Source organism: Aristolochia californica, unplaced genomic scaffold, assembly GCF_029961685.1.
Source record: "Aristolochia californica isolate CCGP_79_NKW_82.1479 unplaced genomic scaffold, dmAriCali1.0.hap1 SCAF_9, whole genome shotgun sequence".
NCBI lineage: Eukaryota > Viridiplantae > Streptophyta > Magnoliopsida > Piperales > Aristolochiaceae > Aristolochia > Aristolochia californica.
The window spans coordinates 24,555,204-24,568,250 of record NW_027182290.1 but is presented as its reverse complement, the minus strand read 5'-3'; the positions used below and the strand labels follow the sequence as shown (position 1 = coordinate 24,568,250).

Here is a 13,047-nt window from a genome sequence, read left to right as displayed (position 1 = left end):
GACGCTCTATCTCGCATAGTGTGCAAACTCACACGTGTGGTTTTTTATTAAAAAAAAAAACTTACAAATCCTATTTTCAACCGCTGTTTTTCCTTTGGACGATGCAATAATACGTAAAAATATATAGTGTGTTAAAGGTAGCATTTGATCAATTTTTCTTGTTTAATCGTTATTTTTTATGTTAAAGTATATCATATGTTATTAATAAATTAATAACTTAACTTATTATATTCATTTATGTTATTTTTTTATAAGTAATCATGTGCACAGTTAATTGGCTCAAGTAATTACTGTATTAATGTACAATAAACAACAATAATTAAATAATATAATATCTAATTTAATTAATTAGTATATTAATATATTGTAATTATACATTAAATTACTTATTCATGTTGTAATCATATTTTTTACCTAATTTTGGATTTAAGTATTATGTTTTAATTAAGTATATTGTTACATTGTACTAATTCTCTTATTTTTTATATTTTTTTATTTTGGGGTACTAACACTGGAAATTGATTTCCGCATGAATCCACACTAACACCAAGTTTGAAGTTGAATTTTATATAGATATATAAAATGAATTTGAAGCAGGAGATGAAGATGAAGTTCAAATTTTAAGTTTGTTGACTAACCCTCCATTAAAATGAATTGAAATCTTAACTTCATTTCAAGTTCATTGTGGACTAACCCCCCTAAGTCATGAGCTCTAAGAGCTCGTTTTAAACCATATAAAACTTTATGCAATTTGTAAATATGGTTTGGATTTATCAATGTTGTTAAGTTGTGGAGCCAAATCAAAACCCTATGCTAAGTAAATACGTGGATCGACCTTTGACTGTTGTTTCACGATATATTGATGATATATTGATTGTTGTTTCATTGAGGGTAGTTTGGAGATTTCACTCTTGCATTGCAATTGTCATAGTTTTCTCTTTATATTTGGGGTACCACTATTAGGTTTTATCACCTAGGGTAAGATCATTAGTTACGGCCGAGAGAGGTTAGAGAAAAATGACCTGGAAGTGTGTGCGATTTCTCTTGTAAACTATTTTATCTTTACATTGGATTATTGCAATGGCGAACAACAAAACATTGTCTCACCTTGAGGTGAACTTATATAAATCTTGTTGTTGTATTTTTGTGCTTGTTTTTCCTTCTTTTGCAATTATTATTATTGCTCTCGTTAGTTTGGAATTAGGGGGTCTAATTCCTAACAAATACATCTTTGAGTAATAAAGGATTAATTAATATGACTTCATTCTCAAAGAATGAGATCGGTTGAGACTCATAAGAGAGTTACTACTCCCCCACTCTAAGTACAACAACTTGATTTACAATTTTAATTTGGTATAAATTTATAAGGTTTATCATCTACTTGTAGACCTATGTGCTTTGTGAATATCATTTTCATGCAACTATACTATTTTTATGAGATCTTCATGACTCTAGGGAGGGTGAATGTCAAATTCTACTTTAGCATAAGTAGGCAAACTTGAATTGCACTAAAAAAATTCAAAATAATCTTTAAACTATTGTAACCAATGAGACAAGAATTATGTATGTTTAAGTTTCTATAAAAGTATAAGAATCAAACATAAAAAACATGTATAAAATGAAATTCTCAAGTGAAAATTAATTCATAGCCATGAGATGAGATTCTCAAGACCTTGATTGAAATCCCAAACACAAGCACATTAATTCCATTGTAAAGGCTACCTAAGTAATAATATTTAATATACATTTAATCAAATTTTAATCATTTTAACTCACCCAACTCATTAGTTCTTATTATCCAAGTAAGGCTAATACCAATTAAAGCCTAATTTGTCTACATCAAGAGATTTTAGTAATTTTTTTCATGTTCTTGGCTTATGTGATTCTTAATATACTTCCATAAACTAGGCAAAAGGCATACAAAGTTGTCATATATCTAATATTTCTTAATTAATCCAATTTTAGGCTACATAGAGTCTAATAGTAGTAGGACCTAAAGATTTTTGTATTATCTTCTAATTGGGGCATAATCCATCATATTAGGCTTGATTAGTTTGTGTAGAGGCAAATAATTTAATGAATTTTATTTCTCTAACAAACTAACCTTTTCTTCTACATGTAATCAACCTAATTCTAGGTAAATACCTAACTAATAGTTTACCCAAGTATATCCAAACATCATGACTTGCAAGAGTAGCAAATCAATGATTGTCAACTAAACTCATGTCAATAAGTAGTTAATTTACCATTTGTTGATATTGTTGATTAAATTCATTTTGTTGTGTGTATAACCTCCAAGTTTGAACTTATGACAATAGATCTAAGTTTTGAATGTGTCCTAAGTTAAAAGTTCATACAAGTAGCACTAAGGGTAATAGATTCACCAATCTAAGCTTAAGGTGTCAGATTCATCTAATCTCTCAATCCTCAGTTGAGTTGAAACCAAGTGCTATACAAAATTTAGTTAATGTTGAATTTTTAATTTTCTAAATTAGTTTAATTCCACAAAAAACTAGTTTCATGCTTGGTTAATGAGGTAAGATTACATCAAGTTTTAATCCTCATAACCAACGTACACTAATTAGTTTCCATAAATCAATTGAATCATGAATTTTTCTTGTTTTTCTCAAACTAGAGGGGTTTGAATTGTTGTTTTTAGTTTTGTAGTTGGAGACAAATTGCTTCCAATGTTTCAATCGTTTGCCATTTAACCAAAACCCTTGGCAGTGATAACCTTGCTTTACTTCACATGTCTTAGCACACTCTAAATCGTCCGATTTATTTCTAGGTTAAGTGGTGAAAATAAAGAAACTATCTTGGAGTGTGGATTAATAAGGTTTATTGGATAAGAATAGTAAGTTGATTTCCACTAATGTGACAAATTAGGGATTCTTGGGTATGTGACTCATAGAGAGTCACCCAATGCTACCTTTATCAGATTGATTGTAGGAATTACCAAGGTATTGTCTATCCAATAAATGAAACTGGATACTTATAATTGTGGACCAAATCCAACCAATAATACCATAAGGTAGATGATATTTAATATCCAAGAGTGATTTATTATGCTCTCTAGACACTCTAAAATACAAGATGTATAATCTTTCTAAATTATAAATTCTTTTTTGAAGCTATGAGAAGGTAGTAAATGCATTTATTCATGAGAAAGAAAAGCTACTCATTTTAAAGTGCTTCTCTTCTTTGACTTAGTGAGTAGGCTTTATCCCCTTAAGGCTAGTTATTCTAGTTGGACATGGTTAGATTCATATGAATCACTTTTAGTGATTAAGATGGACAAGGATTTCAAAATATGAGTTCGAAATGTCCATGTTGACTTGAGTCAATCAAATGAGCCATAACCACTTGATTCAACAAGAAGTATGGACCAAGGTTAATCATATATCTACTAATATGCACAAGCTTACTTAAGAACAACTAATGTTCTTTCCAATTGATGTCAACTAAATTTAGATTGGGTTAAAAACTAACATAATCTTTCTTTGACATTTCATTGGTTAATGATAATTTAATGTTCCTTAAGCCAATGGTTACTAAAGTGCTAGGTTATATAAGATTTTTATTTTCGTAGAAGTTTCAAGTCTACATAAACTAGTCAAGGTTTGGTGTATGAGGTTAAATGATAAAACTATCATTGAATTAATCCTCACAACTAACTCCCTTATAAGAAATCTCTAAATGGACATGAACATCAAATTTAGAGTTCAATTTGTACAATTCATATTCCACAAGCGATTAAGGTAATTTTTATTTTATATATATCCCACCGTCTCAACATTTGAAGACAAATTTAGGTTTCCCTTGGGAATCCAAATTTCCTTCACCCCATTTAGCTTTGATCTTCAAGCTAAGCACTCAAATGCATACTAGCCTATGGTTCTACACTTATAACATGAATCTTTATGCCTAGATATTGTGACCTATGAGAACTTCTAGATTTTCTTCCTTTGTTAGTTTCATGGACCTTAGCTCCAAGTTTCACTATACTCACATTTTAAATATGATGTTTTGGTTTATCCAAAGGAGTGACTTTTCCCAAAGTTAATTTTTCTAAAGGAAGGGATAAATCCAATGTTTTCCTTCTAGCCACCCATTTGTAAATTTTAGCATTTTTTTCTTCTTGAAGTTCTAAAACCCTAGAGGAAGGGTTATCATTTTTGTTTCTCAACTTATGAATATTTGAAGAATGGAGTTCAAGTCTCTCACATTCTAAGATGTGCCTTTTTATTTTCTTCTCTAAGCTCTTCTAGCTTAGAGGAACAATCAACTTTCATGGACTCAATTTCCTTTTCTACTTTGAAAGCTTCCTTCTTAATTTCTTGTTTTCTTTCTTCATTCTTCTAATTGAGGACATAGATTCATCTAGTTTTCATATAAGTTCTTCCTTGTTTGATTCCTCATAACTATTACTCTTTGAAGTCTCGTCTCTATTTGAGATGATATTTCCAATTGAGCATGAGTGCATGCAATCTTCAATGCCTATAACGTCACTATGTGTACTGCTGGAGTGTGAAAAATTACATTTAATGTTCCTAAAAAATCATATTCTAGTTTATCCCATAAATCCTTAGCTAATTTCAAGATGAGAAAGAATCTACTAATTCATCAGTTAAGTAACTAAGAATGAGTTTCATAGGGTTACAATTGCTATCAACCTTTGCAATATCTAAGTCATCTCAAGCACATACTTGTTTAGTATTAATCCTTCTGTTGATGTTTTGAAATGGAATGAAGGATTTAGGGCCCATTAGTAATTGCTTCCCATAATTGAAATCCAATGGATTACAAGAAAAATTGCATTCTAATTGTCCACCTTTGGGATTGTGAACTATCAAGCATGGGTATAGAATAGGCATCATGACCATCTTAGAACATAATTTCTTCTTCAGATTCCATGAAATCAATTGAATATAATTTTAAATTTCAAATGATTGAGGCTTACTTTGACACTAATTATTGGCCGAGGTAGCTTGTTAAGATGGGGTCAATTGAGATTCTAAATTAAACATTAAGCGCTTAATGTGTAAGAATAAAATATGACAAATGATTAACAAGAACACACCACTAGGAGAATGATTTTTTGTTCTCGATGTTTCCCTAATGGTAATCATTGCCCAAGAACCCTTACTCAAGAAATTTCCACTATTAAACTCTATTAGCTGAAAAAAAAAAAAAAAAAGATTTTGGCTCTCTTTAAGCAAATTGTAATCCCAAATTACACAATTTGATCCCTCCCCTTGAGATTCAATGCAAACTAGATTTCACCTCTGGTTGACACTCTCTTTCTAAATTCAAGGCTCTACAATGCAAATTCTACTAGCTTTAAGATACTAGAAAAATTTTACTAAAGAAATTTAAAATACAAAAGAATAAAATCAAACTTACAACTTTCTTTTTGGGAGATAGCTATTCTCCTAGGGAGATCCAAGCTTCCAATTCTTTAAGCATGAGAGATAATGTAGAAGAACTTGAGATAACTAGGAATACTGAGTGATATGAAAAAGAATGAACTGATTTTGAGATAAAAATATTTTTTTTCTCTCAAAGAGAGTTTATATGAAAATTTCAATTGAAAAGGCCTTTGAAGTGCTTTGAATTACCAATAAATGCTCACTTAATGGCCTCCTACAAGTGTGGGGGCCTATTTATAACTTTCCTAGTCAAACTAGAATTTTTTGTTGATCCCTAAGCATATTGATCAAGCAAGGCATCAATCAATGTGTTTCCAACCTTTTAGAAAACTTATTGATCGATCAACCTATTTTGATTGATTGATCATGCTTTATAGGACTGGCTATGCAATATTTTGTATGATCGATCACATAATAGAGTATGATTGATCATGCTTTATAATCTCATTTGGTAGCATTATATATGATTAATCATGCTAGAGCCAATGATTGATCATGCTTTATAAGTTTTGTTATTCTGCATGATGGATGATCAATCAATCCCATGTAGGTTGATCGATCATGCAACATCCTAATGTACTATTTTGACATTTAAGCATGATATATGCTTTTCTAAGGGATTTACCAATTATAAAATATTAATATACATCATCAAAACATGATTTTTAAATATTTCATGCCCTAAAACTCCATAACATAAGAATCCGAAATTGGTTGTCTATCAAATTATATAACTAGATCTTGAGATTTTCTATTTAACTTTGACTTTACGTCTTCAAGCTTCTTCTTTGTATAAGTTATTCTTTATAGTAACAATCTTCAATGAGGTTTTGCTTCTACTATTTACTTGGCAAATTGATTGATAATTCTTTTATCTTGAGCTTTTACCATAGACCTCATAATATATGTGTTGGAAGGCATGTGTCTAACATACATTAATAACACTATTAGTAGCACACTTTCAAACTACCTATTTTGTTATCATCAAAATAATAGAGACCAATACGATTTTACTGTCTTTAGTTGGTGGGAATAAAGGCAATATCCTCCCTTCTTGATGGAAAAAGTTAGGATCAACTATTGATTGTTGGCAGGCTAGTGGAGCTCTACCTTCAAAGCCAATTAGAAATCATCCCATGTGTATATGATTGTGGTCTTGTGGGAGTAAAAAAAAAAATAAAAAAAATCATCTTGCATGTGGATGAGCTATTCTAGGTCCTCTAGATGAGCTAGGAATGGTTGGAGGCTTCCCTCAAGGATTGTGGGCAGCTCGTTTGACCAAGAGATTTGGTTGTTGTGTCAATATCTCATTATCGCCCTATTGTTGTTGTTGTGTCAGCCTTCAATAAAGAAGTTAGGGTCGGAGACACCAACTTCGACATTGGAGTTTTAGCATTGGGACTGCTCAATTTCAAAGTATCACACTATTGTTGAAAGTTAGAGTGGATTTGTGTGAAACTTTTCCAAAGCATAGCTTTAAAGTCAATTTGGAAGTGATCTAACACTTATAGCAGCAGATCTTTGTCATAAATATGCATTTTAGAAACTAATCTGAAACCACAATTTTGAATATAAATACTGTTATTTTGAAATATACCACACTTTTGAAACCAAAGTATCTACTAAATTTTGGTTCTGCTAGACTCAAGTTCAATTCCGATAGATTCGTTTTAGTAACATGAAACTTTTTTTGCTAGATTTTCCTCCTCACATGTTATTTCTTATGCCCTTACCCTATTTCGAAAGATACCCGTCGTTAAAAAAATGATGTAAATCCCAAGTATAGGTTCATTTTATGTAATACCCCACATAATTTGTGTTAGTTACATCAATCACTCATATGAATGTACATAAAAGAGGGATTTTCATAAGAATAATTTGCTCAAGTTAGTAGTAATTAATTTTATTTTAGGGTAGGGGTATGTAAGTAAATTTTGGTTATATCATTATGGGTATCTATGCCTTAGATTAAACCTAGATGTATGTGAATTTTTTCTGAAAATAAAGATTAATTTTCAAATACATGACTATGAAATATGAAAAAATATGAACAAATTTCTAATACTCTGTAATTTAATAGAAATAAGTAGGGGATATTTCAATCTCTTAAAATTAGTCAATTTATTATTTATTTTAATAAAAATAATTTTAAAAATGAAGATAAAGGGAGGGGGGAGCCCTTTTGCACTCTCTCATTTTCTCTCTATCCAAATTTTCTGATCTCCATCTACATGTCTCTCTCTGTAATAGAAGTTGGAAGCAATGGGATCACAAGGACAATCCAAATAAAGGAAACGGGTCGTTCAACTAACAAACATTAGAAGCAATAATTATGCATAGATATCACGAAATCTTGTGACAACAGCAGCGAGATCTGGAAGGCGATGACTCAAAAACAATTAACCAGACCCATTCCAGCAAAATTTCCAGTTCGCAATCAAGTTATGCCCTTTGTGGTGGGAGATTAGGGTGATAGATATGTAGATGAGGAAAAAGGGTATTAAGTAAAAATGAAGTATCAAATGCTAAACACTCAAAATATTTTTATCTAATTTATCAATCAACCAGGCAATCATTCAACTAAAAGATCTGTAAGAAAGTAAGGGATTTAATATGGCAGATATTCTTGCATACGAAAACTGCAATCTCTAACCTACATCGTTATTCATGGACACACCAACAAGTAATGGGTTTCTCATCTCCTTTATCTCTCTGTTTCCCTCACTTTTCTCTCCTCCCACAACACTACAGTCCTCTAAGACTTCAGTCTGTCCTTCACTCCAAAGAGGTGAGATATGCTGTGAAGGATGAGAACTTACAGCATGACATTTTACTGGAGTAGAGAGGAGGTACCAGCCCTTTGGTTATGGAACTTGAGCCGAAGAGCCCTAGCATCACAGCAGGAGGTCTAGAAATTAAAAGAGATACTGTACTGTCCAGTTTACCCTAATAACACGAATCATGATCATTTGTACTGTTTCTATGAATAAACACAGTGGCAGCAAGATACTATAACGTGGGAAATTTCTCAGGCAGGCAGCAATCAATCAGCAAATTGCATTTACATGTGAATCTGACAATAAACCTTCACTATGGCATGCAAGTTCTTAAGGCATGAGAAGCAGATTAGGGAATTCTGCAACCTGGGAAAGATTATTGCTAGCACAACAGAAACTAAGCTGAAAGCAAATGAAATTCCAAACTACTGCAGTGGCAGGTACTGAACACAATGGATTTTGACATCCATGAAGAAATGAAAAAGTGGATTGCCCAAATCCGTCCCATCCAATACAACCAAGTACAGATTAGAGTAGACCCCATTTGGACAGTATAATAGAATAAAATAAGGAGTGAACTAAAAAGCAACCTAGAATGGAAGAGAAATAAAGGCATGTCCAAAAAGCCAATGCCACAAGCCATATATGCAAAAAACCCATGAAACCAAGATAAAAACACATGATAGGAAAACAACATGCAGGTCATAACAACTGTGTAATTTTTTTCCATGGAAGCCTGGTTCCAAGAAATGTTATGTGAAATCTACTGAATTGTGAAAATATGCCTCACAGGTAAGAATTACCATCTAAATGGAAAGGGACCCAATGAAGAGCTGCTCTAAATGCACAAAGTAAAAGATATTACATGGCATGGTTCTGCAAAATGTTGGAACTGCCTGCATAAGTAATTGAATTAACTATGACACTTGAAATTCTTAAACTACAAACTAAGTACAAAAGTTTCAATTAAGGTTCATAAACTTATTAACAAATTTTACATACAAGTACAAGCACGTTACAAAGCTTTGCCAGCTACCATTCAAATGAAATGTAATGAACGAGAGAAAAATGAGAGGAGGAAAGAAAATTCTTAAATCATCAACTGAGAATGAAAGTTTAAATTAAGGTTCATAAATTTACTAACAAAATTATACATATAACTGAAAGCACGAGAAAAATTTTCACAGCTGCCTTTCTAAAGAAATGTAAAGAATGAGAAGAAATTATTCAGTACAGTCAAGACGTGCCATCAAGAGACATAAATGGAGATTAAACCATTAAAATGTCTTTTGAGTTGATTTTAATGTAAATTCTGCAATAGTATTGCAGCTCTTTTACGATGCTACCACTTGCTCTCCAAGGTAAAGAAATTTCTGGGGATCTTCCAGTATGGAGTATCAGTATATACACAATGTGCAGCGACCAAACTCCTAGTGCCTTGGATCCAGCATCAAATTTGACCAGCTTGCTTTCAAATTAACAGAGAGAATCCCCAAAGTTATACTAAGCATCTCTTTTCCTTTCATTTTAAAGGTGTTCAAGTCTTCATACAACTACCTATCACACAACAGTTGGGACAGAGAAAAATTGACTGGTGACTACATTATTAAACTTCCCATTTGGATGCCTCATGTTAACACTGGGGTGTTTCCCCAGCTTCTGCTGAAACAATGAGGAAAGCATGTTCTCCAATGTCTGAACTGAGTACTTGGCATATTTCCTGGCACCTGCATCTTGCTCAACCAAGGGACCATAATTTTGCATATAACTCCTATACACTGGAACAATGGCTTGAACGATCAACTGGCATGTTTTCTCCCTCAAATCTTTGTCTGGAATAACCCAACTAGAATGCTTCTTGTACATCTCATCAAATGCTTCATTAAAGGCTTTTAGCCTCTTCTTGACCAGATCCCTTGCTGTAGCTCGCCCACCCGAGAACAGAAGGAGGCCCTCCCTGCTCAACTGGGAAGGAAGCTGGCCCCAGCTTTCCTTCAAATAATATGTAGCATAAAAATCTTTATACTGCTCATGTTCTCTCAACCAAGCATCACCCAAGAGATCTCCAAGCTTAGTTCCTTTTAGGTGCTTGTAGAAATGCCAGTGGTTATTCATCAAAAACAGGCGGGAAAGATTGATATCGTCATAAGCCTTGGACCAGGTCTCTAAATTCAGCTCTAGGGCTTTAATTATGTTCCGAATTGCATCAGTTAGAAGTCTATCTTGGAACTTCTCTTGCTTCCAACTCCGATGAATTACCAGAACTTGTGTAAGTATTGGCCTGTAATCATCACCGAGAAGACGGTTACAATAATCTGTAATAAAGCTCACAAGCCTTGGAACATTTCCATTTGGGGGTGGTGGAGTTTGCCTCTGCAACTCCACTTGAACCAAAAGCTCCCAGAATATCTCACAAGCACCTTCAATAACAGCCTTGATAAGGTCCCTTGTCATGTTTTGGATGTCTATGCAAGCTTTCCCTCCAAAAAGACGGTTAAAATCTAACCTCAGCTTATTCAAAGATGCAAAGATATCCAACAATTTTAATAATTTGATTGGGTCTTTCTTACTTTCAGTTACAGTTCTCCCAAACTGGAGAAAAGCTAGAATTCCAGCTTGCAATGCAATTTTGGAAAAGCAACCAATACATACCTCTTGCCCCATCTTTTCAAAAACATCATTGCAGAGCTTGTATTCAGCTTCAAACAAATGTTTCACAGCAAATTCCAAGTGCTTACCCCATTGAGATATATAACCCTCAATGCTTTGCACATCATTAAATTCCGAAAGCGAGATTTTGAGATAGTCCAAATCCAAGTCCTGGAAACTTGCCTTCACATTTGAACTCCGGGCTTCAATATAAATCGAGAGGCACTTCTCAAATCGATCATTTGCATTTAATCTTTCAAGAATCAGCTGCAATTTCTGAACCACAGACACTGGCAAAGGTGATGGAGCAATGCAGGGTTGCTGAGCATCTCCATTTAAAGAAGATGACATAGGTAGTATTATGCTGTTCTCTGTGAGTAACCGACGGAATTCTCCTTCCAGTTTATCCAAAGCTACATCCAAAAGCCCACCATCCAAGCGAACTTTCTCTTCATCAGACCGTAACTCTGTCAGACTCTTCAATGATTTCTTTAAATTCAGTAAGTACCGATTATCTGCTACAGAATTATCTTCTAAGTACTCTACGATGTCTTCCAACCACTGAATTGCCAATCCACAATTTTCAGCTAAGAATTTCAAAGCCTCTTCTAATTGTTTAAGGACAGAAAGATAACTCCAGAGATCATTTCGTGGATCAGAAAGGAGAGATTTCTCAAGGCCATGGACGGCATCAAAAACCTTAAGGACCGCAGCAGCAGGACCCACTGCTCGGTCGATGTGCCCTCCGACGGCAACAAGGGCCTCTTTGTGAGCGCGGATGGGGCGAACTGCAGCTTCCAAGGATGGTAGTCGCTGATTAATTTCATCCAATCTGGGACCTGCTTTCTCTAAAGCAAAAGCAAGAGCCTTTGACTTCTCTAAGCTGATTTTGAGGGACTTCCGAGCGGCTACAAGGCTTTCAATGCCGGACATTTTGATGCCAATAACCCTAGATCGCCAGAGAATGCCAAAAAGGGAGAAAAAGCGGTGTACTCTAAAACTGTTTTCTCGGTTCTTCGCACTATAAAGATTTACAAAATGAGAACCCCCAACACAGCAGCTTCGGAGTTCCCTGCCTGAGTTTTCTACTCTTTGCTTACGGGTTCTGTAAAGCAGATCTCACCCTGGTCGGATTGTGAAACAAGTTTGCATACCCAACTTCTTCAGCATTTTCGCAACCAAACATTCACCAAATCGGGGAAAAAAAATGTCTAGCACAAGAGTAACCACAGATTCCGACCAAATCACACGAGAAAAATCAAATGAAGAAACTCTGCAACCACCAGCGACAAAAAATACAATTTAGAAAAGAGGAAACCGAGAAAGATGGGTAACTCACTCAAATAATTTTAGACCTCGTTGAAGTGCGAGCGGAGGTAGGGCAAGTGAATCTGACTAAACGGAGTCAGGAAACTTTTGAAACTTGAATCGATCTTTTCTTCTTTTCACAATTTTTTCTAGAAAAAAACACAACTAAAAACCCTCACAAACGAAACCCAAAACTCGCCTTCCTCGACTGCGCCTGCAAAGTGCAAGACAGTGATGCGATCTCTTTTTCTCTCTCCAGTCTCCTAGTCATCGCCGCTTCGCTCTCTCGCCTGTCAGAAGGGAGTATCCAAATCACAAAGACAACTGTAAAAAGGATTTTAAAAGGAAAATGCAAATCTGATATTTGAAATTTTAAAATTTAGAATTTAGAGCCTGGCCCCTTTATATGGCCGCCGACTTTCTCGTCGAACGATTCACCCTTGATATTACTAATTGGTGGGTCCCGCCGTCAATCTTGCGATTGTTACTCGTGACTGGTACGTTACTCCAGGTAAATCACGTTGTAATTTCTTATTTCATAACTTGATTGGCCATTACGCTCATCCATGCCTTTATTTCGTCCGGAAGCTAACGGGCATGTTACTATTATTTTATTATTATCTAAATGGTAGTGGTTATATGAAACACGGTGCAGATTCCACGGTTTCTTTAATAAAGGGCGTAGAATGAAGACTCATCATTGGAGTTATATGGGAATTTAATTCCAGGAAAAAAACAACGAAGATTGCCCTCATCAAAGGATTTCATTCCAATGTGATTTTAATCCATGTTTGGTTTGAAATATTATTATAAATTTAATAAAGGTGAATATGATTTTATTTATCTAATTTCAAATATAACCACTTAGATGGGATTTTTTTAAT

The 13,047-nt window shown here is 34.1% G+C and overlaps 1 protein-coding gene across 1 annotated transcript; it reads right to left on the bottom strand.

Moving 5' to 3' along the window:
* Positions 1 to 9,355: 9,355 nt before the first annotated feature.
* LOC137941920 (exocyst complex component EXO70A1) lies at positions 9,356 to 12,461 on the bottom strand. The gene is made up of 2 exons (XM_068787534.1): positions 12,211 to 12,461; positions 9,356 to 12,128 (listed from the first exon to the last, which is right to left on the bottom strand). Exon 2 carries the CDS (start codon positions 11,786 to 11,788, stop codon positions 9,767 to 9,769), a length of 2,022 nt encoding a protein of 673 aa, XP_068643635.1. The 5' UTR covers positions 11,789 to 12,128; positions 12,211 to 12,461; the 3' UTR covers positions 9,356 to 9,766.
* Between the last annotated feature and the right edge of the window lie 586 nt (positions 12,462 to 13,047).